At 51.0% G+C, this 24,604-nt stretch overlaps 1 protein-coding gene across 2 annotated transcripts in view; it reads left to right on the forward strand.

Moving 5' to 3' along the window:
- The window catches only part of TTC7A (tetratricopeptide repeat domain 7A), a 123,818-nt gene that overhangs the window by 37,585 nt on the left and 61,629 nt on the right, over nucleotides 1–24,604 (forward strand). For both annotated transcript variants that reach the window (XM_003787892.3, XM_023512136.1), the window contains exons 6-8: nucleotides 13,291–13,369; nucleotides 14,394–14,551; nucleotides 15,139–15,202. In XM_003787892.3, the coding sequence (XP_003787940.1) occupies nucleotides 13,291–13,369; nucleotides 14,394–14,551; nucleotides 15,139–15,202 (301 nt within the window). The remainder of the gene's footprint in view (nucleotides 1–13,290; nucleotides 13,370–14,393; nucleotides 14,552–15,138; nucleotides 15,203–24,604) is intronic.

The raw sequence follows: 24,604 nt of genomic DNA on the forward strand, positions 1-24,604 counted from the left end.
CCCCCCCCCGCAGTCTCAGTCCCACAAGACTCTCCCCTTCAGACAGCAGTCACAGGCAGTAGGACCTCAGGTTATCTCTGTACAGCTTGGCTACAAATCAGATGTTGCCATGATCCCATCTCAGGTTCGGTAATTTGCCAGAGCAGCTCATGGAACCCAGGAAAGCAGTTTGCTCACTAGATTCCTGGTTCATTAGAAAAGGATGCAATGCAGGAACAGCCAGGTGAAAGAGAGGCATGGAGCAAAGTATGGGAGGGTTGCAGAGGGCCCCTGACCCCTCTGGGCATGCACCCTCCATATGTTCAGCAGCCCAGAAGCTCTCTAAACACTGTGCTTTATGGGTTTTTTGGTTGCTTCATTATGTAGGCATGATTAAATTGGCCATTGGCAAGTGGTGGAACCTTTAGCTGCTCCCTAGCTCTTTGCAGAAAAAAATTTGCTGACCCCTGCTTCAGATAGTCACTACTAACATTTTGAGGGAGAGGAAAGTGGGAAGCAGTCACTGCACTTGGAAGCACATGACACAGAATAGAGCCCTTCCTGTCATGCATACATCTGACCGAAATGTATTTTCAGTCAGATTTCATATCTGAACATTTTTTTCAAAGAAAAAGAGTTAAATTTAATTAAGTAAACAGTAAAACATCACCGTTAGCATTTGAAGTTGATCTAATTGATATTTTCTTCTCCCTTTCTTAAAGACTAATATATTAGACATAGAGTCTTTTGATAACATGTAAGTTAATTTCTCTGGAGACAACTCACCTTCCCCTCTCCCCAAACAAAAGTATATATGTGTGAAAAGTACACTGAACTAGCAGTCTCATTATTTTTAGGTTTTAAAACTAATAGTATCGTGTTTCCCCCAAAATAAGACCTACCCAAAAAATAAGCCCTAGCAGGATTTCTAGGCATTTGCTAATATAAGTCCTACCCTGATAATAAGACCTAGTGATGGGTGTGGCTATGCAGCATATCTGCAGAGCCATGCCCTTCATTTCAGCACAGAGCAGTAAGGAAGACTGAAATACCTTTTATCTGCCATAGCTCCTTTCTCCGAGCTTGCACTTGCAGGGGTGCGCAGGTGGTAACTGCAGTCGCACATCTGCAGGTATCCTATTACACACGTGGGAATGGCTAGGGGAAAGGAGTTCACGTATCACTAGTGCCAGCCCCACCAACAAGGTTGGTTCTCCCTATCAGGTTCCAGAAGCAAATCACTTAACTGTATTTGAATAAATGTAGATTGTTGTATTATACTTAATAAAAATAAGACATCCCCTGAAAATAAGCCCTAGTGTGTCTTCTTGAGAAAAAATAAGTATAAGACAGTGTCTTATTTTTGGGGAAACACGGCAGATGATTTCACAACATAAAGAGATTTGATGTTCTTTCTCTGTCGAATGAAATAATGTTATTTCTGGAAAGCTGGATAACATGGAAATGTTCACGTACATGCACACAGTTCACTATGTGCAGGTTTTCCCACCTAGGGACACACTATCTCTGTTAACATTTGGGTGTTTGTACTATTTCTTATTTTTCTATGCATAGCTATACATATAGATTTTTTTTTTCCAGTTTTTGGTCAGGGCCAGGTTTGAACCCACCACCTCCAATATATGGGGCCGGTGCCCTACTCCTTTGAGCCACAGGCGCCGCCCTACATTTACATTTTTTAAAAGCAATCATGAAATACATTGTTTCATAATCTGCTCTCTATATGGTAAAGATTTTCCCACATTAAAATATTTTTCTTTAAAAAAAACCTTTTGAGGTATGTCTTTCGTGTTTTTCTATATACAGACATGCAGATAGGTCTTTTTCCTTTTTTTTTTTTTTTTTTTTTTAGAGACAGAATCTCACTTTGTCATCCTTGGTAGAGTGCCATAGTGTCACAGCTCACAGCAACCTCCAGGCAATTTTCTTGCCTCAGCCTCCCAAGTAGCTGGGACTACAGGTGCCTGGCTATTTTTTGTTGGTTGTTGTTGTTGTTGTTGCAGTTTGGCCAGGGCTGGGTTTGAACCCACCACCCTCGGTATATGAGACCAGCGCCCTACCCACTGAGCCACAGGCACTGCCCATTTTTTTTCGATTTTTAAACAACCACAAAATAGTACCTCCTAGTGTGTGCTGCTTGTAGCTTGCTTGCTTTTTCCATGGGGCCTTGGCTGTGACCCTCTTTCATCTTCTTGCTCGGTCTCTCCTCCCCGGAAGTTGCCAGCCATGGGGTTCAAGGGGAAGCTGGCTGTGCTAGCTCCTGCAGGTGGGCTCAGGGCTAGGGGGCATGGGCACACAGTGGATTACAGCAGGTCAGGCTGGAGCCTGGGCCCCAAGGGGGCTGGGACAGGCACAGAGACGAAGAATTGGCAGGAGCTGCAGAGGTGGGGTGAGGCAGAAATCTAGGATGTAGGGATCTGCAGGAGAGGGGCCATGGCCAAATAAACAGGAAGCTGAGTGAGTGTGAAGGAAGGTGGTGAGACTCCAGGAGGAGGCAAAGGCCTGTGAAGTTTTGCAGACTTAGTTTGACGTGGTGCTCTTGTGTGGGGTTTGTGTAGGGTGGGCCTCTGGGGGCTCTGGGACTGAGAGGGAGCAGTCTGACAGCAGCACAGGACATTGGGCCCAGGCATCCTTCTATCCAGCAGTCATCCCTGTCCAGCCAACCTAGCAGCCCTGAGTTTAAGCCCTCAACTGCCTGGAAGAGAAGGAAATGAAGAATGCAGAGTATGCCTAGGTGAGGCCACTCCTGGGAGAAGTGGCTGTGATGACGGAGCAGACAGGTTGGGCTTGGGCATGGGGGAGGGCTGTGTCCTCTTCTGACTCAGTCCACTCTGCTCTTGTTGTTGGCAGGGGGGTGGGGGGAACTGCATGAGCCCTGTCTTCCAGGTGGCAGGAATAGAGTGGATGGTCCCAACCAGGAAACAGGCTTCCTCCCTGCTTGCTCCTCACACCTGGCAGAGCAGGACAGTGGGAAGCACAGCTATGGAACCAGCACACCTGGGAGTGGCCCCAGCTCTGCTGCGGGAATCCTGTGTGACTGTGGGCAAGTCCCTGGAGCTGTCTGAACCCCTGCTTCCTTTACTTGTAAAGTGGAGGTGAGGGCCCCACCCACCTTGCAGGATGCTGTGGGGATCAGATCATAGGTGAACACCTACCAGGGCACCTAATACATCATAGCTACTTAGCAAACCAAAGCCAGCATTATCTTTATTTTTATTATTTTTTGTGCAGGCCACAGCTGGACAGGCTCTGGTCCAAACATGAACTTGACACCTTTTTTTTGAGACTGTCTCACTTTGTCACCCTTGATAGGGTGCCATGGTGTCATAGCTCCCGGCAGCCTCAAATTCTTGGGCTCATGTGATCGTCTTGTCTCAGCCTCCCGAGTAGCTGAGACTACAGGTGCCCACTTCAATGCCTAGCTATTTTTAGAGACGGGGCCTCACTCTGGCTTAGACTGGTCTTGAACTGCTGAGCTCAGGCAATCCACCTGCCTAGACCCCCAAGAGTGCTACACCTGGCAACCTTTTTCTTTTTTTCATTTTTTGAGTGCTAGGCTAACGAGGTAGCAATATCCGTGCTTGGGACATATGGATGTGGAGGCCAGGAAAGCTGAGGTGGCTGACACCCAAGGGTGGGGCTGGCCACAGAGCGTGGGCTCCTCAGCTCCTGTGGCCGTAAGGGAGGGGCTGGGGGGTCAGCCCAGAGGAACACACCTGCCTTTCTCCCCCTACCACCTGCTTTTTTGGTCCTTTTTCAGTTGCTGAAGTTTGGTTTCAGAGAGACAGTGATCCAGTGGGCTGCTTCCTGTTTTCGTTACCCAGGCAGCTGTAGCTGGAGACCACTGTCACCCTTGCCCTGAGGGAGGGGGGAAAGGCCCTCCTGCCATCAGTTGCAAGTTCCCAGAGGCAGGCCTTTGCTACTGGAAAGATGCTGCTCTCAGCTTCCTGCCTATGGAGTTCTGGAAGGGGCAGGGGCCATTAATTCTGAGGCTCATTAGCACCTTTTGAAGTCCTGTGTGAACCCAAGGAAGCCAATTCTGTACATCTAGGTGGGCTGAAGCCTGTTTTTGCAAATAAACTTTTATTAGAACATAGATACACCCATTCATTTATGTATTGTCTTAGTACAGAGTCTGGTAGTTATAATTGAGACCTTATAGAAAAACCTATTTGTTATCTTTTTCTGCCCTTTGCAGAAAAGAGCTTGCTGAGCCCTGCCCTACTGAGTTTAAGGAGTGCCTGGTTTTATAGGGGAGCCCCATGGAGTAGATTTTGCAGGGAAGGGGCAGTTCTGATTTCAATATTCTGTCTTATTCATTCATTTACTAAATATTCATCCTAACAATGTAAGGACTTAATTCAGTGCTAGGTTTGCACCAGGCACGTGTTCAGTGCTCTGCTTGCATGTGTGTGTCAGTCCTCCCAACAGCCCTCTGAGGTGGGTACCAAGTCATAGATAGGAAACGAGGCACAGAGAACCAAAGCGACCTGTCCTGGGCAGAACTAGGATTACAGGGGTGGGGAGTGGGGGGGCCATACTCATAACCAGTGGGCCCACCACTGAAATCCTGCTCCTGAGACTGCTGCCACCCTCAAGGTGCTCCCTGCCTAGTGTCGGCTCCCCCTAAAGATAGTCTTAGCTTCCAGTGTGAAAATTTGGTGGGTGCTCTTGCCATCTGGAGTAATTCAGGGTGGGGCTTGGGGTTAGAGGCCACTCTGCACCCCAGACCAAGGTCTTCCTCTACCCAACTAGCTACAGAGAAAGAGGACAGGGAGATGGGGGGTGCTGCTTGGGAAGGATAGACCCCCTAGCTGAGCATCCTTCCCTCTGAGATGGACATCCGTTGCCCTGTGTGCTGAGGTGTGAGGGTTTGGAGCCAGAGAAGGGGTGCAAAATCACCTGCAGGCCAGACTCAGCTGTTAGCTCCTCCCCACAGAGGGTGCCCTGGTGCTACCTCTGGGGGCTGCCTGCTCCCTTCTTCCACAGCTGTGTTTCCTACAGGTGTAATGAGGTCAAGGTGGACATCAAGGGCAGCCAGGAGGGAAGGAGGGAGAGAGAGCAGCATTATCACACACCTACTGCCTGCACGATGTGCCCAGTGTACAGTGTTCTGGGAAGAAGGCTAGGTTATCCTGCTTCACTAGTGAGGGGATGGAAGCTTGAAGAGATGGAATTGCTTGTCCAAGCTTACCCACAGTGTTTCTAGCTGCAGGTCTGAGTGGCCTGGAACCCCTGCCATTTCCAATATTGGGGGTGAGAAAGGGCAACCTGGGCCTGAGGTGTGGAGGGAAAGGCAGGGCCTGAGATGGCTGGAAACTCTGCCTCAGGGCTTGTTTTGCCCCTGTGGGACCCTGAATCACCTTCCTCAAAGGCTAGCTCCTCTTCCCATTGGTGGTCTGTGCACGCACGCACATCTGCCTGTATGTGTGTGTGGTAGAGCAGTGGACAGAGGCGTTCACTGACCATTGCTCCTCTCGGAAAGCCCGAGCCATTTCATTCTCTTTCTGTTCCTGCAGCTCTGCTCCCCTCCCTTCGTCCCCTCTGAAGCACACATTTCAGTCCCCACAGCCAGGATGCTGGCCCCACCCTGCACGAACTCACGAAGAGAAGAGGAATGGAAATTGAATCATCATGTCTTTCCAAGTAAACAGCCCAAACATTCTAAAGTCTCTGAGTATGCGTAGCAGTTCCTAGGACACGTGGCAGTTACTCAGCCCTCTGTCTGTTTGCTGTGGCCATGTCCAGTCCAGAGGTGGCCCTAGGATGTGATGGAAATATTTAAAGCAGGGCTACAGCCCTGTGGGCCTTGCTGGGCTGTAAATAATTTCTTTGCACCTTCCCTCATAATAGTTGCTAACGTTTGTTTAATGCTTACTCAATGCCAGGCAGGATGTTAAATGCCTTTCTGTGTAGTCCTGTGAGACAGATGCTAATACAATCCCCATTGTACTGAGAATGCCCAAAGTCATGTGTAATAGGTGGTAGAGCACGTGCGCCCTGCAGCCCAAGGCCTCGTTCAGTGTGTAGCCCCAGCACCAGCACACTGCTTGCCTACCATGGGGCCACTCTAGTAAGTGTTTGTGATTATTGTCCTTTGGTCAAGTTATATCCTCTTAGGTAAATCCCCAGTTCCATTTTTTTTTTATACATTTGTGTTGTTAGGAAGTTGAAAAATAATACAGTCACCTTAGCCCATGGTTTCTCAGCCTCAGAACTATTGATATTTTAAGCCAGGTAGCTCTTCATCGTGGGTGCTCCCCTATACATTGTAGGTTTTAGCAAATCTCTGGCTTCTACTCACTGGATGCCAGTAGCACTCCTCCTCCCCAGTGTGACAACTAAAAATAGCTCCAGATATTGGCACACGTCCTTGGTGGGGAGAGGTTTCAGGGGGCAAAATAGTCCCTAGTTGAGAACCACTGTTTTAGCTCAAGGTACTAGAAGCAGAAGTGCAGGGGTGCATTGAGACCCAGATGCCTGATTGGGTCATCGTCTTCATGGCAGCTTGGAAAACTCTTTTAAAGGGTTGCAGAGCCACTTCCTGCTGACTAAATTCATCTCCTGCCCTACTTGGCTCTTGTGGTGTTGAGGAAGGTGGGACAAACCCTTCCCAGTGCTCTGTGAGCTCATAGCTCAGCAGGGGACCAGGGCTGAGGTGAAAAAGCCAGAGAAGAACCCGAAGTTCATTTCCCATGTGGCCCTCTGGTTGCCTACTGTGTGCCAAGCACCCACCACCACTAGAGGGTAAGAGCTGTGAACAGGGCGAGGTTCCCTCTTTACGGAGCTTGCATCCTGTATGGGGCTGACAGTGGTGTTCAGCCAGTGCTCTGTGCCAGGGAGGGACGGGGCAGGGAGATGGGGATGCTGCCTGCGAGGGGTGGACTCTGGGGAGCCCTTCACCAGAGGGGTCATGCAGAGTGTGGCCTGACACAAGGTGGCACTCCAGGGGAGGGGCGGTGGGGAGCTGCTTCCCCGCAAAACAGGAGAGCCTGAGCTTACTGCCATGTGGCCTGGGCTGGACCCAGCCTCCAGGAGGGCAGGAGGAGCCCTTTCTGAGAATAGGGTGGGGCAGAGGGCTGCCATAATGCCTACTCCTGGGAGTCCCTCTGATGGAGGATGTGACATGACTGAGATTGTGGTGGTGTCCACTCCGCAAAGTGGGTGGCATTTGCTTGAGCCCAGACGGCTTCCCTCTTACTCTGAGCTTCAGGTAACCTAGGCTCCCCTCATGCCTAGGTCTGAGACACACTCATGTAGTATGGCAGGGACATTAATTTTTTTTCCAGGGGCTTCACCCTATTGGTCCATAAGTTAATTCTCCCCGATGACTCTTGCCCCTTGCTCTGTGGCTGATGCCAGCGTTCCTAATAAAGCCAGCACTGAAAGCACTGACCTGAAAGGACCCTCAGGAATTGGGAGCCCCCATGCACAGGGCGGGGACAGGGAGGCCTGGAGTGCTTCATATCCCTGTGCCGCCACCAGAGGGCAGCCTTGGACTCTGGCTGGAGCCTTGCCCCGGGCTGTTCAGCAGCACCAACCTCCAGGAGAGGGCACCTTTCTGGCATGTTCTGGGGGGCGGGGGTAGTGGCAGCAGGGCTCAGGGGCCTGGTTGTAGGGGAGGCTGAGACAGGAGCTTGGTTCTTTGCATGAGGCAACTCCAGGGTGAGGCAGCAGGAGTCCTGGGGAGGGGAGAGGGTGATGCAATGCCACTAGGACAAGGGCATGTCACCTGTATATCTCCCAAGAACAAGAATGTGAGGCGACTCTGCCCGGCCCCCCAGAGTGGGTGAGGGGCCATTTCTTTTCCCCTTCTTCATTCAGCCTAGACCTGGCAGAACCCATTCTCTGCTCAGGGCTGGGAATGAGTCTGGGCCACGTGTGTTAAGCCAGGTGGACTGTGTGTGTTGTGTGCTTGTTCTTTAAAGAAAAAAAAAATTTTAATTGCTAAAGAGCATGTGCTCACTGTACCAAAACTAAACAATAGAGAAGGGAGTGTATGTGTTTTCTAAGGGAGTTCCCCGGGGCTTGGCAGGTGGTTGGGGCCTGTGAAAGCACTTTCCCTTTCTGTTGAGTGTGAGTGTGTGTGTGTGTGTGTGTGTGCGCGCACGTGCACATGTGCAGAGGCAGCAAAGGCACCTTTGAAAACCCAGCCCACAGTGGTGTGACCCCTGTGAGTGGTATATTCAGCCAGCAGTAATTCTGTCCTATTCTCCACCCAGATGGGGAAGGGCAGGAGTCAGCGTGTTCTCGGAAGTTCAGGGACAGGAGTCACCCAACAGTAAAGTCCACACTGACAGCTTTGTTCTTTGTCATGCTTTGGGGCACAGGGTGACCTCTGAGACCCATCCCAGCCGTTCTTGGTGCACAGCCTCTATATTTCTAGCACCTACCCCTGATTTTCCCACTCACATTTCCCACCTCACTAGAGAGGAAAGAGCCTGGGACATCCTCAGTGCCATAAGAGGGAAGCCTCATTCTGGGGCCAGGGGTGAAGAGGAGAGTTTTAGTTTTTCAAACAGATGATGTGGGTCTGTGGCAGGAAAGAACAGCTGGGTAACCATGTGACCTTCGCCTGACCTTGTCCGCTGCTCTAGCCCTCCAGCTGTTGGGATCTGCCAACTGTCTCTGCTTTTCCGGGTCTGACCAGAAACCTCTCAGACAGTGGTGCTGGCCCTTCTGGTCAGAGTCACATGTGCCTGTGTTTGTTTAGGTTCCATTCAGCTATCAATTCCATGCACTTGTTCATTTTCCATTTCAAATCAAGTCAAGTCCCTCCCTCTCAATAGTTGTCTAGTACCTACTGTATGCGGAGCCCTTGGCTAAGCTCTGAGTAAATTGGGAGCCTGGCAGACTGAATAGACTGTGAATGAGTTATCGATTCACTCACTAGGGCTCTTAGTTCTTTCTACTAGTATTTGTTGAATGCTTGTTATGGATAGGGCGGATGGTCAGGCACATGGAATGCAGAAGGCACTTTGTGAAGACTTAGTCACAAAGTCCTAGCAGTTCTAGAGTTTAGATGTCCCGGAGAGGGAAGTGTCACTATGCTAGATCTTTCTGAGGGCTCTTTGGGTTCAAAGGGAATGCAATCTGAGACCTTTCACACCTGCATAGGCTCTGCTCTCCCTTTAGGTAAATGGTGGCCTAGAAAGGCAGGTCTCTTCCAGCCTTTGGTTTGCCCATTGGCAGCTGGGGATTGATTTATTCAGCAATGATTTCTGTAGTGCCTTCCACATACCATGCATGGTGCTGGTGCTGGGATGATGGAGCCTGCCTGCCTCCTTGGCCTCATCAGAAGCTGAAAGGGGTGAACAAGAAGAAGCACTTTGCAAAAACGTGCACTGCCACCTGCTGCGTGGAGGGGACTGGCGGAGTCTGCCAACCCCTGCACGCCCCCCCGGGGGTCGCCCTAAGATGAGCCATGTCCTTGACCCATCCCCACACCCACACCTCTTTCTTTTCCTGCCCAACCAGGCTTCACCTGAGTTGGAATAAACGGCTTCCTGGCTTCTCCCCATGCAGCCTATTTCTGGGCCAGGATTTGTTTGAGGCCCTGTTTGGATATTGTTAAAAGTGAGCAACTTTGCTAGAAAGGTCAGCATGAGAGACGAGAACAAAGAGATCTTTCAAGTTTCTTCCCAGGGCAGCCCCAGACAGCACGGAAAAGCCCCAGCACCGCCTGGCACAAGCAGCTTCAGACCTGGGACAGGGTTGCTCAGGCTTAAAGCCATCTGGGGAACCTTTGAGAAGCCCCGTGTGGTTTCTCATTACTCACAGGGGTAAGCTGAGGCAGAGGGGCATTGCCTATATGGCTGGACAGGTCAGTGTCACTAGGACCTCACATCTTTCCCTGTGCAGCCCTGGTCTCTGGAACCCTTATGTTGATTTTTCTCTTTAAGGACATTCAATAAATATTGGGATTTACCCAAAACATGCCTCAGGGTGATTATTTGCTTTGCTAAAGAATTCCTGGGAGCTTATTTATATGCTAAATCCCTAGTAGATTCGAAATAGTAAAAAGACACGACTTTGGGGCCTGGGGTCTTGTTAAAATGCAGGCTGATCCCTCCCTCATATATGTGTTGGGAGTGGTGAGGTCTGCTTTTCCTAAGCCCCCAGGTCATTTCTGTCTGCTGGCCCAGGAGTGTTGACCTGAAGACTAAAGGCTGAGTTTGCCTGTCTGTGGCAGAGAGAGTACAGTCCTTGTAGGAGCAAGAAAAAGGGGCTGCAGCCACTCTTGGCTCTAGCCTCCTGGTAGTAACCTGGGCCAGGCTACAGGGAGGAGGTTGGCAGGTAGCCGACAGAGTGGAAAATCACCCAGAGGTCCCGGGAGCTGCCAGGCTCCTTTGGGCCATAGGGCCTTGGGGCAGCCCTAGGATTTAGCCCGCCTCACAATCTGTGCCTGTTTGGCTCAGTTTCCAGGGCAGAACTCTAATGCAGACTGAGGCCCCAGTGTCAGCCATTTCCCCTCTCTGCTGGGAGCTTATGAAGTTTGTGTCTTTCTTCTCTCTCCTAGTGGTGACCACTTCGGGCTGTCCCCTTAGCTGGCCTGGCCTGTAGCCTCTGTCCAGCATTAGGTTCTTTTCTGAAGTAGAGGCTGAAGGTGCTTCTCATGGGCCGCCCCAGGCTTGTCCTGGGCTTGTTTTGTCTACCGAGGGACTCCTGTTCTTATGTTCCCTGTGGGTTAGAGATGGTCAAAGAGTGGTGGACCCAGAGCTGGAGGATTCCCCTGTGCTCTCCCCCTACTTTTAGCTCCTGAACTTCCTTGCAAAATGATGTCCATTAAAAGTTAATAACCCTCCTCTTTTGCTTATCATGCTTATCTTTTCCCCTGTCAATAAACTCTGTCCTGTTGTGATAAGATTTTTAAGACTCAAATTAGAGGAAGAAAGAAAAACAGTAGTTAGTGAGCCTCCGCCACATGCCTGGGTATGCTTGAGGCTTTGTGTATTTCATTGTCCTGATGGCTCTATGGGGTTACGAGGAGACTCTAGACTTGGGGGGGCTGCCTCACTGTCCCACGATTACAGGCTTAGGATCTTTCTGTATGACTGGGGTTTTCATATCAGAGCATCCCTTCTGAAACCTGGCTTCATAGACAGGAGGCCTGGAAGACGCTGGGACATCATCTAAACCAGTGTTCTCAACCTTGCGTGTCTGTCAGAGCGCCCCCCGCCCCCCCGAGATTTGATAAAAACCCAGATTGCTATAGCAGGTCTGGGGCAGGGGCTAGAGAATCTGCATTTCTAGCATGTTTCTGGGCTGCCAATGCAGCTAGTCCAGGGACCACACTTTGAGACCGTCTGGTCTAAGCCATCATTTCTCAGAGTGTGAGACGATTACTTCTCCCGATACACAGGTGGTTTTGAGTGATACATACTAACTCCGTATTTAATATCTGTGGTCAAAAAATAATCAACACACTAATCCCGTGAGGTCAGGTATTTTTTTTTTTTTATTAAGGTAAGCTAGCTACTGAAGTAAAAAGAAAGAAGATAAAAGTATTACACATAAATAACAGGATGGTGATGTGCAGCTAGTGGTAAACATGGTGGCTGTGGTGTGCCAGTAACGGAAGCCTGGGAGGCACTGAGCTAACTAGAGTCCTAACTATGTCCCCTCATACAGACAAGGGGACTGTAGCCCATAGAGTTGAGCCCACTTGCCTGGGCCACTCCGACTTGACCTGTCTCTAGCAGGGCTGAGGTTTCCATCCTGCCTGCTGGTCTCAGTCCTTCAGAGCCCTGGGCTGGTTAGGGGAGGTCATTGTGACTCCAGCTCTACACCAGAGTAGAATTTGTTTCTGTTCTCAGCCCTTAAAACAGGGGTCTATATATGCAGTGTTGGTAACTGCACATTCTTGGCTTGTTTATCTAAAGCCAGAGCTTCCCAGAAGGCAAAGGGCTTGATCTGCAAACTTGTCCTTTCAGGGTCCCAAGTCCCAAAACCCTCAGGAGACTGTCTTTTGCGTGAAAGTTGAGGAGGGGCTCGTGCGACTTTCCTGGCTGCCAGCTTTGGTTCTTCACCCTCTGTGAGCTTTCCTTTTCTAAATTTTCTGGCCCAGCAGCCTTTGCTGCCCCATGTGTGGTGTGATTCTGGGAATCCTAGGCAAACGTGCAGGCAGTCCTCAGGCATTGACTGAGCATACACTGCTGGGTGGGCTGCTGGGGCTGAGCCTCAGGGACACGTGACACAAGCCCCCAGGAGGCCACAGAGTGCAGTGTCACTACCGCAGCTGGAAACTGATCTTGAGAGGCTGTGTTTGCCTTAGAAGATGAATCATTGGAGTGTAAGATGCAGGCAGGGCAGTATGGGGAGGGCCTTGGGAAGCCTTCATGGAAGAAGTGACCTTGGAACTGGTTTTAGGATGAATGGGGATGGCTGTTTAAGGCAGCGGGGGAGCCTGTATGAGACTTGACCTGGGGAGCGAGATTGGTCAAAGGGGCTTACTGAATGCTGAGGCTCAGGTGGGAGAGGGTGAGGGGTAGACCACATAGCCCAGGAAGCTGTTCTGGGGTCCTGGTCTAGATTCTGTAAGCCCTGGGGCCACTATGAGGGCTCACCTGGGTAGAATCCAGTTGACTGTCACATGTCAGTTGGCCACCTAAAGGGTGGTGGGAAAAGTTTTCACAATGCAGACCACAACCTATTAGTAGGTTGTAAGATCTATTTAGTGGGCTGCGCCAGTATATCATGTTACAGCAGGTGGGTAGGGGGGAGGAGTAAAATAGAAACTATCTGTGTCAATTGCGCACATTAGAGACAGGTATAGTGTGGAGAAACTTACTTCAATGTGTGCATATACTGGTTGTGGTATGTGTTGTGTTTCTTGCTATGGGTCATACTTTGGCAAGCATGAAAATTATTTCAAGGCAGAGTGTTGACTGGAGGGGTGAGACTGGCTAACCTGGGGCCGTGGCAGCAGGGACTGAGAGGCAAAGATGGATTCCAGCATTGACCGGGTAGAGCAGCTGAAGGTGGAAATATTGAGGCCAACTCAGGTTAGACTCTGGAGACAGCCCAAGGCTTGGGCCGAGATAGTGTTTGAAATACCTATGTATTTGGTAGGGAACTAGAAGGCCACATCGTCCCGGGGCCCTGCCCTTCTCATTGTTGGCATCCTAGGCGGGTAGGGTCCTTGTGTTACAACTCTGACTTTTCAATTCCCTTATTGAATGAGTTCGAATAAGACACCAGCAGGCAGCTCCTCCTGGGTCTGCAGGCCGCTGAGATGTCTTTGTGGGAGTGTGGCTAGTAATGACTCCACTTCTACTGTCCTCCCACTAGCAATGTCGTGAAGGGCATGAGAGAACTCCGGGAAATCCTACGGACCGTGGAGACCAAAGCGACTCAGAACTTCAAAGTGGTAACTAGGGGTGCTGGCTGTGGCTGGCTTATTCAGGGGTCAGGTTCAGTGGGGGGCAGGGATGGTAGCAGCCTGTGGGCTTGCTCCTGCTTCTCCCTGCTTGTGGCAGATGTCAGTTTCCAGCCTCAGCCCTCTCTCCGCATGCTCTCTCAGCACCTTTCCCACCTCAGCACACACAGAGGCCCTAGCATTGCCTCACAGTTCAGATCTCCTGCCATCCCTTCCCCAGCAAGGCAGCATGGCAATTCTTAAGGATTTGTTTATGGGCTCGGCACCTATGGCTCAAGCGGCTACGGCGCCAGCCACATACACCTGAGCTGGTGGGTTCGAATCCAGCCCAGGCCACCAAACAACAATGATGGCTGCAACCAAAAAATAGCTGGCCATTGTGACGGGCGCCTGTAGTCCCAACTACTTGGGAGGTGGAGGCAGGAGACTCGCTTGAGCCCAGGAGTTGGAGGTTGCTGTGAGCTGTGATGCTACAGCACTCTCCCCAGGGTGACAGCTTGAGGCTCTGTTTCACAAAAAAAAAAGGAGTTGTTTATGATCCTAATATGACAGTGAGCCTGCTTGCCCACCCCAGTGCTGGCCTGCCCTCTTAGGCCCTACTTCACTCAAAGTTAGAGCTATAGCTACTTCTCACACTAGAATTCTTGGTCAGATGTCAGAAAGGCATCAGTAGAGAGAGCTGCTGCTGCTTTGTGCTCTTTTCTAGCACCAGGGCAAGGCCTGTGATTATCAGCGCTGGGCTGGTCTCCAGGGGTCAGGGCAGGAGGAAAAGCACCTTTTATCTGGGAGAAGAGAGAAGAGAAAAGATAGAGTAGGAGCCACGGCCAATAGGAGGGCTGGGAGCCTCAGTGCTGAGAGGACGGGAGAAGTGACAGGGATCTTTGGGAATGGCATCCCCGGAGGCCCATTGCACGGTGGGCAGATTTGGCTGGGTGGTAGGCAGAGGGCTTTCTAGACTTATCTGTGGGCAGGGCCAAGGCCTGTGCCTGGGTCTGAGTGCCCCCGTCTCTGCCAGATGGCAGCCAGGCACCTGGCGGGGGTCCTGCTGCACTCCCTGAGTGAGGACTGCTACTGGAGCCCCCTGTCCCACCCTCTGCCTGAGTTCATGGGCAAGGAGGAGAATGCCTTCGTCACACAGGCTCTGCGGAAACCTCACCTCTACGAAGGAGACAAGTAAGTTCCAGCTGTCCCATGGGTCTACACCAGTCTCATGCCTTGCACAGGGATTGATCCTGGCCGCTTTGCCCGGCTCTGTCCTCTGGTTTCCACCCAGTGACTATCATACAGGCTTTTTAGTCTCAGGTGAAGCCATGTGGACTAGAGGTCTTGGGGTACAAGTTGTGGGGAGAACCGTAGAAGGCACCCAGAGGTTAAACAAATGGTTTGAGGGTTCCCTGTCTACCTAATAGTCCCATTCAGTACACCTCTGTCTGTCTTGTTTGTGCCAACAATTAAAGATAGAGTCTGTGGCCATCTGCGGAGCTTTGTTCCTGCCGCACCCTGCCCCTCGCCCCAGCCACCACCTGCAGTGCTGGGAGGGGCGCCTCTGCCCCAGGAGCATCTATAGAATTCCAGCCCAGCACAGTCATAACTCTGGGGCCTGTGAAAGCTGTAGGTGATATCTGGTACCCATCAATTATGCAGGGGAGGGTCACCTTACAGGGCAGGGCTGACTCTGGGACACAAGGGCCAGCGTGGTGGGCCAAGGTGCTGCCTGATAAGGGGTGTGCTCTAACTGGCCTGCCCTTTGCATCTTTCAGCCTCTACTGCCCCAAGGACAACATCGAGGAAGCCCTCCTGCTCCTCCTCATCAGCGAGTCCATGGTAAGCTCCAGGGTGTTACCTCTGGCACTCTGGCCCTGTGGGTAGGGATGTGGGGCTCAGGGACACACCACCCATGGCCTGGTCAAGCTCTTCCTCCTCCCAGTGATGTCCCTAATGCAGGTACTTCGGGCCTGGTCTCACATACAGGGGTGAGTAGAGTCGGTTAGGTTTGGGTCTGGCTGCACGAGGCTGCGTCTGGAGGCCTGTGTTCCACCCCACAGAGAACACTGCTGATTCAATGCATCAGACCCCACCTACCTCTGGGGATGAAAACAAATGATTGACAGCAAGTTAGCAGTGCTTGTTGAGCAGTTCTGTGCCGGGTGTTGTGACATATGCAAGAGAGTAGGGGCAGGGAATGAGATGAGTGTATACTGTGGGGGCTGGCGGCCAATCCCTGCAAGATGACACTAAGGCACAGAGGTAGGTGCGCTATGATGGAATGCACTCCATCATGCAACAGTGCTTCTTGGGCATCTTGTTTGTGCCAGGCCAAACTCTGTTCTAGATGCCAGAGTTACAGAAAACAGAAGAAAGTCCCTGTCCTCATGGAGCTTACATTCTGTGAGGGAAGTGGGTAATAGTGAGTTAACAACTACAGTGTCAGGGTGGTGTGTGACAGCTGCAGGGGAGGAAAGCAGAGGAGGGGAAGAGGCACACTGGACACGGCACATGTAAAGGGCTGTTTAGACTTTTTCATAAGACCTGTCACCTGTGCCCTGGGCAGGGAAATGAGGCAAACACACGCACATGCACACACACACACACACACACAAACGCATGCACACACATATATACATATGCATATCCACACACGTGGCAGCCACAATGCCAGGCAGTGTTTTCCCAGTGACAAGGTGCTTTGGAGGCTTAGCATAGGACAGCTGAAAGCTGGGAACCATGAGGTCAATAAATAGATTTTGTTTTTAAGGTGATGCACCTGAGAGCAGCAGTGTGTGGCTGTAGAGTTTTAAGAAACCAAGACCCAGGCCTGGCAGGGAGGATCATTTAAGGCCAACAGTTGGATATGAGCCTGGGCAACACAGCAAGACCCCATCTGTTAAAATAAATAAATAAATAAATAAATAAAAATAAAAATCAGCCAGACTTGGTGGGATGGACGTGTAGTCTCAACTACTTGGGAGGCTGAGGCAGGAGGATCACTTGAACCCAAGAGTTTGAGGCTATTGTGAGCTATGTTGACAACACTGTACTGTAGTCTGTGGACAGAATGAGACCCTATCTCTAAAACAAACAAACAAAAAACCAAGACCCCATGAGCCAGATCCCTGAGTAGTCAGAAACAAATGATCCTTTGAATGTGTGGGACCCTGCAGTATCCAGGCTCGTTTAGAGAGCTTTGGCTATTGAGTTGCCTCTGGCTCCACAGGGCTCCTGGCAAGTAGACAGGAGCGGGCAGACAGCGTGTGTCCTTCCTCAGCCAGGCCTAGTGCATGTCCCATCAGAGAGCTCCCCTGGAGGGTGTAGCTGTTTGGATCTGGAGTGCTGGCGCGGGCTGGGGCATTGTCCTGAAATGTTTGCTTGTGAGGTGGGTAAGTAGTTGCTCAGGGGGAGGAGACATGAAGCTGCTTAACCAGGTGTGGAGATGGAGGTACCAAGTGACAGATCTGATTTTCACCAGAGAACAGCATGCTTTTCACAGAAAATGGGCTCTGACCGCAGCCTGAACCCCAGTTTCAAATATGGAGCCCCAGATGCAGACCAGTGTTCTTACCCACATGCCTGCTGCAGCTCACCTCATGCGGGGCTGCACTGGAATCACCTGTTTCTGGGAACATTGGTCCTTGCTGTCACTTTTTTTTTTTTTTTTGAGACAGAGTCTCACTATGTCACCCTTGGTAGAGTGCCGTAGTGTCACAGCTCACAGCAACCTCAAACTCTTAGACTCAAGCGATTCTCTTGCCTTAGCCTCCCAAGTAGCTGGGGCTACAGGAGCCTGCCATAATGCCCAGCTATTTTTTTTTTCTTTATTGTAATTGTTGTTGTTTGGCAGGCCCGGGCTGGGTTCAAACCCACCAGCTCTGGTGTATGTGGACGGTGCCCTAGCCACTGAGCTACAGGCGCTGAGCCCTTACTGTCACCTTTATGTGCTGAGGGTGACATGTAGTTCCCAGGCGGGTGCTAAAAACAGGGCCCTTTCTTAGGCCCTTTCTCTGCCAGTTCCAAGCTGATTAGTGAGCATTATGTGGAGCCATGTGAAGCTGCCAATTTTCAATGTTTATGACCCACAGAAACAATAGCTTCATAGAGGTCGCTCTAACTCTGTATGTTCCCATCATATAGATGAACAAAAGTAAGGTCCGAGATAGGTGCATGTCTTGGTCACAGTCACATACTCATAAGCCTTGCAGCCATGGTTTGAACCACATCCATCTCCTTAAGCAGCTTCCCAAGCACAGGACACAGGGCCCGAGCTCCTGATTCTTTTCTTTGCTCACTGCTCTAATTCTTGGTTTTTCCTTGTGTAAAGGGGCCAAAGAAGGCATTTCAAGGATCAAATGCAACAAGACTTAGGGAGGGCTTTGTGAACAAGGGCGTGCCTGTCTGTGAGAGAATCATCACTCGTTTTCTCCTTGCTGGGATCAAGGCTGGTCTCTGTCTTCCCCAGCCATTTTCTGTGTCCAGCGCTTGATTGGGGTCCCCAGGACCAAAGTTCAAATGTCTTTCCATTACAGACATTCCCTCCACCCCCAAACCTCGAGCTGCCCTATATCTCAACATGGAAAACATGTCCTCTTACTAAAACACATGTGGAGTAGGTGAATTTTCCTGAATATGTGATTTCCTTCCAAATAGTTCTTTCCCTTTTGTAAGACAGTGTGGCTGGCCAAGCAGCATCCTGGGAAAACTCCCTGTGGCATAGAAGGCAGGGAACTTCTTAGACACTGTTTGCACTGAGGCTGGGAGGAGGCACCTCTTATGGGGTTGGCTGGTTGGCCTTGCTCACACCCAGCCTATCAGACATTTAGAAACTGGAGGAATTTGAGGGAGAGTGTTGGCAATGGACTTAGCTTTAGTGTCTCATCTGCAGCGGCCTTTCCACTGGGTTCTGGATCTGGCCTCTGGCTTGGAACAGTTTCTCACAGTGACCGGACCTGCTTTTGTCTTACACCCTCCTTCACACCCGCCACATTCTTAGTGAATGAGAGAACTAGGGTGTGGGCTCCATGATGCCAGTCTCCCTGGCTCCTGCTCTGATATGTCAGCTGAACCCCAAGCTTCATGTCCCCTCAGCCTGGCCTCCATGTACCTGCAAAGCTTTGCTTATCTCCCTTTGATGGTGACTGGGCTTGACTATAGATAATGGGCTTGGGAAGAAGCCTTTAGAACAACAGCTAGTAGGCTTGGCTGCTACTTCAGTTCTTCAAATACTTGCAGAATTCATTTTGCTGCAGCTAAAGCTCTTCCTGCCAAGCCAACCCCGGAGGCCTAATCTTTATCACTTCCCACATCCAGGATCTCCAGAGCAGGTGCTATAGGAAGTGGTGTGTCTAGGCTTTCTGAGCATGGCAGCCCTATTTTCTGGTTTGGAACTCAGAGGAATAGCTTCTAGGTGTGGGGATGATGCCTTGGATATGGTTATTATAAGTTGGCTGTGTATGATCAGAATGGATGAGGGAGCCCTTGTCTTTTAAGATGGACATAGAAACCTTACTAATACTTTCACAGGAATGTAAGGGATATGAAATACAACTGATTGAAGAAGATTTATGTTTTGGACCCAGTTTTGAGTCTTTGGGGCCAACAGGACATTTGAAAATTCATCCACCCATCATCCATTCTTCTACCAGTTCACCAGTTCATTTATCCATCCATCTACCCATTCATTCACCCATCTATCCATCCATCCTCCTACCATCCATCCACCCACCATCATCTACCAGTTCAGCTGCCCATTCATCCATCTATCCACCCATCCATCCATCCATCCATCCATCCACACACCTACCCACCATTCATCCACTCTCCCATTCATCCATCTATTGGTCTATCTAGCCATTCATCTACCCACTATTCATCCACCCATCCATTCATCCATCTATTGGTCTATCTAGCCATTCATCTACCCACTATTCATCCACCCATCCATTCATCCATCTATCTATCCATCCACTTACCATCCATTTACCCACCCATTCATCTATCAACAGACCCACCCACTTATGTATCCATCCAATCATCCACCTATCCACCATCCATCCACCCATCCACCTATTCATTCATCCATCCATCTACCCATCCATCCCCCACCGTCTATCTATCCACCCACCCCACCACCATCCATCTACCCACCCATTCATTTATCCATCCATTCATCCAGCCATCCACCTACCATCCATCCACCCATCCATCCACCCATCCATTCTTCTGTCCACCCACCTACCCACTATCCATTCATTCATCCATCCATTTATCCCTGCACCCACCTATCCATCCGTGCAATTGTGTTTCAGCTGCCAGACCATGCTTAGTGCTATAGATACAATGATGGACAGTTCAGTCATTGTCCTTGTCCCAAATACACTCCTACCTAGTATAGTGTGTGCCCAGGGAGATGGAAGAAATCCTGGTTCCCAGACCAGAAGAAATTGCCCCAATCTGTTAAACCCTTAAGGTAAATCTCTAGTTTTGAATGAACCATATATCAAACCAGCCTGGTTTCCTCAAATAGTTGGGGAACTAGAAGATACAGGAATCTTTGACATTTCTAAAATACTGATCCAGGGCAAAAAATATGTACCACAGCAGACCAAACCCTTGGGTTCCTGTTTAATTTGTCAGGGGAAGTAGTTGCTGTTCATATTACCTCTTAGAAATGGAAAGGAAACAGAGGCCTGGTGTTGAGTGTGGGTGGGTGGTTGGGGAAATCTGTGAGGCTGGGCATCTGGCAATTTGAATCCTGAATTTGCCTTTTACAACCTGTGTGTCTGGGACAATTTTCTATCCCCCTATGCCTCAGTTTTCTTATCAGTAAAATGGAGCTAATAAGACATCTCTTATAGGAGTTTGGGCATTTTAAGTTAGAAAATAAAGAAAGAGGTACCTGGTACATTTTTGTTGTTCGATACATGTTCGTTTTGTCCTGATAAATACTTGGCTCTACCCTAGTCATTTCTGAAGATGTTTCAACTTAGATCTGGTTAGGAGAAAATAAATTAGATTGAGGATAATTCAGTTAAAAAAAAAAAAAGTGCTTCCTGGGCTTGATTCCATTAGGGACTCAGCAGATGAGCACAGATTGTTCCAGCTTTTGGCACCTGATTTTCTCTAACACAGGCCTTGCTCTGCAGAAGGCTGCACTGGTAAAGGGTCTGATGACACTGCCGGCTCGGAGCCCTTGGTTCAGTAGAAGTGAGAGAGCCTCTCTCCCTTCCTGGCAAGAAAAGCTGTGATTTCTACTGCAGGAGCATGGGGGGTGGGGGTAGCGTGGCCCCCACCTGGGTCACTGGGTAGCTAGGACGTGTCGCAGAGCATGCCATTTCTCACCTCTGTGGGCTGGCAGGTCAAGAGCCAGTGGTAATTATATCTGCTGGTGAGGGGAGTGGCAGGCGCTGGGCATGTGTTGCCAGGAGATTTCTTCTTGGGGTAATTTGGTGGAGCGGGGGGGGGGGGGGCATTAGCAGTTGCTCCTGAGGTCATTCCTTGGCTAATGGAGAGGCTGTCTCTGAGAAGGGGGGCTGTGCAGGGCTGTGGACTAATTGCCCAGAGAGCATGTTCTTTGCAGGGATGTAGCACCCAAGGCCCAACTGGGTTCTGTACTGTGTCCGGCCCCCATCTGTATGGTTGGACAGCTCACTTGGCTTCCTTGATCCTCACTCAGTCTTCATCTCTATAATTGGATGATAGTACACGAGAAGGTTGTTGTGAGTTACAAGGTGCTCTGCAAGCTAGTTCCCTTTCCTTCTCTTAGACTGACCAGGATTGGAGAGGAGAAACAGAAACCTGGGCAGGAGGGAGGGTGGGTGCTATCTGAGGCCCTGCAGCCAGCAGAGGGTCCACACTGGGTTTGCATCAGAGGAACCCAAGGCAGGAGAGCACAGGCAAGCAGCAGTCCTGGCCTCTAGGTTCAGCCTAAACTTCCCCGGATTTTGCACACAGCAGTTCACCTTTGGGGCTCAGTGGTTTTATTCCTGCACCCTTAGTGGCAGAGGTGGCCAGAACAGATGGTGGACGTGAAAATTCAGCTTCTTAAAAGGGTACTGTGTGGTGCACAAATAGGGCTGGGTGTTTGATCAGGAGCTGCCCTTGCCTTAAGTTTCAGGTGGGCCAGCCTTCCCCAGAGAAATAGAGATTCCCTTGTGGGCTTTCCATGAGGCCCCATGCTTGCTTTGTGGATACTTGTCCGAAGCCCAGAAGTGGGTCATGCTGGCAGTGCAGAGCTTTGGATGGTGGAGGTATGGGAGGAGCATTGTTTCTTCAGCTTCCACTCTTCTGACTTGCCAGAAGCCATGCTGGGAATGTTCTTTAGTCTAGAAGAGCTGCCCTGGGAGAGCAGCCAGAGGGACAAAGGCTAGGAGCAGGACAACTCTGTGAGCCCTGCTGGGATTAAATGCATGGATGGATGAAAGGAGAGCTGTACATCCCCAGAGGTGGGGATCTTGGGGTAGGCATGGGGGTTATAGCAGTGAGGGCTAGGCAGGGAGAAACCAGGGGAGAATATTTTGCCATTATTCTGAGAACAGTAAGGAGGAGGGTAAGAAGAAGGTTTAGCATTTGTGCATTACTTTAAGGGTCATAGTCATGTTCCTATTTGTTACTGCATTTTATCTGGTGAAAGCATAATTCTGAGACCATTTAAATGGTGAAAGGCAAAGAAGGTGGCCTGGGAGTAGTTCAGGGCCTTGTTAGAGTTGGTGGGGGGGGCACTTTGTGGCCTGAGGGTAGCAATTCCAGGGAGGAGGGAGCAGGAGGCTGGGGGTGCTGGGGGCAGCATGAAGCTCCTGGGGTGTCTGCAGCTCTGGCCCTTGAGTGAGCCTCTGCCCTGGCTCACTCTGCTTGCCAGGCACTATGTCTGCCTTCTTTCTGTGCTGATTCCCCCCGCCCCACCCTGTTGCCATGGTTACATAAGGGTTGCTGAACATTTCATTGCAGCCCTGCCCCAAGCCGTATAACCACTGGGCCATCCTCTGCTTCTGGCTGTCCTCTTGGCACAAGTACCAGTTCACATGTCCCTAGAATGCCAGCCGTCTACCTGTTGGGGGAGCCATCACCAACCTGAGGATTTATGCTTCTGTGACCCTCTCTTTTGGTCTTATTCATCTGACCTAATTAACTCCAAGTTCTGGAAATCTGCCCTTCTCTTCTACCTGATACATATCCAGACACTATTCTCTTAAAGGTCAAAGTTCAGGGTAGATGGGGTTATTTCCACACTAGGCCCAGAATTTTTCTCTCTCAAGTGTCACTTGCTCTGCAAAGTTGGACTGAGTCCAGCTGTGTGTGAGGCTGTGTGAGGGGCCAGGCGTCTCGAGGAGAGCAAGACACTGCCCTGCCATGAGAGCTGGTGGGGGGCCAGGGCCCAGCCAGTGTTGGGAGGGGAGTCGGATAGCGCTGCAGGAGTCGGATAGCGCTGCAGGAAGGGGCACTCAAGTTGGGTTGTAAGGAACCAGGAGGTGTCCAGGTTGACAGAGGGAACCACAGCATGACCAAAGACAGGCCGTGGTGACAGTAGGAACCAGCAGGGAGTTCCTTGTGACTGGAGAGAAGCTGGCCAGGTGGGCAGCTACAGAAAGGAGCTTAGACTTGATCCTTGGGGCCATGTCACACTGGCTGCTCACCATCCCCTGAAAGCCTCTGGTCTGTGCAGGCGGGCCAGTCCCCAGATGCTGGATGTCCAGATGTCCTCCGCGCCCCTCAAACTGCCTTGTCCCGTCCCCTCTGGCAAGGCTTTGCTCTCTGACCGGACATCAGCTCAGTTCCACTCGGGTACATGCATCCTGTACTGCTGCTCCTTCCAGGCCCCCCGAAGCCAGGGACTCTGTGTCCCCATCCTCTCAGGCCCCTACCTCTGAGGGCCCACTCTGGAGGCCAGAGCTGGGGAATTGCTGGAGCTGGAGGGGAAGGTGGGTCACCTGGGCCAGAGCGAGGACTGTATTGCTGCGTGGCTCCATGAAACATCTCCTGCCAAGCTTCTGCTTGGGTTCCTTCTCTCTCTTTCTGGCAGTGGCAGTGGCTATGTGGGTGGATCTCATGGGAAGGAGGGGACTTCTTGGCACTTTCCCTCTCGACTTGTCTCCCTTAACTCTCTGGAGTTCCTGGCCAGCTCCCATTCTCCAGGCTGGTGCTGAACCCCTCTGGGATTTCCAAGCATCCCACCATCCTTTCCTGGGCCTGTCTGTGTCCTTGGGGGAGTGGGCAACATTCACTGATTGTGGCTGTAGGGGCAGCCATTGGGACCCCACCCTCCTGTCTGCTTCGTTGACTGAGTTGCCCCCCAGGGTGAGCCATCTCCTTGGGTCTTGGATGAGTTTGGCTCCCAGAGGCTCCTAGGAGAATGCATTTCATCCCTGCACCATAGGACACAGCAAGGATCTGCAAGCCAGGCCCCTCCAGCCCCTGACCAGCAGGAGGAGCGTGTAGTCCTGCATGGAGGGAGGCTATGAGACCCATCTAATGGACAGGAAGGATCGCATGGGTGTGACATCCTTTCTAGGGCTGCAGCTCTTTTTTATTCTGCCAGGAAGGCCATGTCCTTGGTCCTGAGGTCCTAAGTGGAGAGACAGAGGGGGCTGAGTCCATTGCAAGGAAAGAGGTTTAAATAGAGGGAAAGGGTGTAAGAAAGAGCCCCCTTGGCAGATGGGGTGAGCAGGAGGAGGGAGGACATTGGGAACAGCCGGCAGGAGCATTTAGCCAGAGCCCAGCTCTGCTCCAGCTCAGGCACAACCCTCATAGTGTGGGGTTTGGGGCAGGGTTGCTTCAGGCCCCAGAGCATCCCTAGCCTGCCCATCCTGTTGCTACTCAGAGCCCCTCATGACTCCTGCTCCTGGTAGCTTCTCTTTCTCTACCCCGTTCTTCCCCTTCCTCCTAAATGCTGAGCCTGTGGTATGGAGGTGGGCAGGGTGGCTGCCCACTACAGACCACAGGCCAAGAGGGTCCCCAGCCTTGAGTGGGGGTTTAGGCTTGGTGGTGAGGAGCTCCCCTCTTCAAATTATGCAGAATCGCCTACTCATAAAGCACATTTTCCTCTCCTCCCCCACCCCCAGCAGCCATCTGGCATCTAGGAGCTACTGAAATCCCCAGTGCTGGATGCCAAGAACGGAGTCCTTGAGTGTGGGGGAGCTTTCCCTAGGGAGGGACAGATAGGAGAATTCAACAATGGCAGGAGCCAAGATTAGGGTCCAGGCTAGACATGATGATGGAAAGGGTCCTGGAGGGATCCTT

The sequence above is a fragment of the Otolemur garnettii genome, unplaced genomic scaffold (assembly GCF_000181295.1).
Source record: "Otolemur garnettii isolate 467f Iridium unplaced genomic scaffold, OtoGar3 scaffold00024, whole genome shotgun sequence".
Taxonomy (NCBI): domain Eukaryota; kingdom Metazoa; phylum Chordata; class Mammalia; order Primates; family Galagidae; genus Otolemur; species Otolemur garnettii.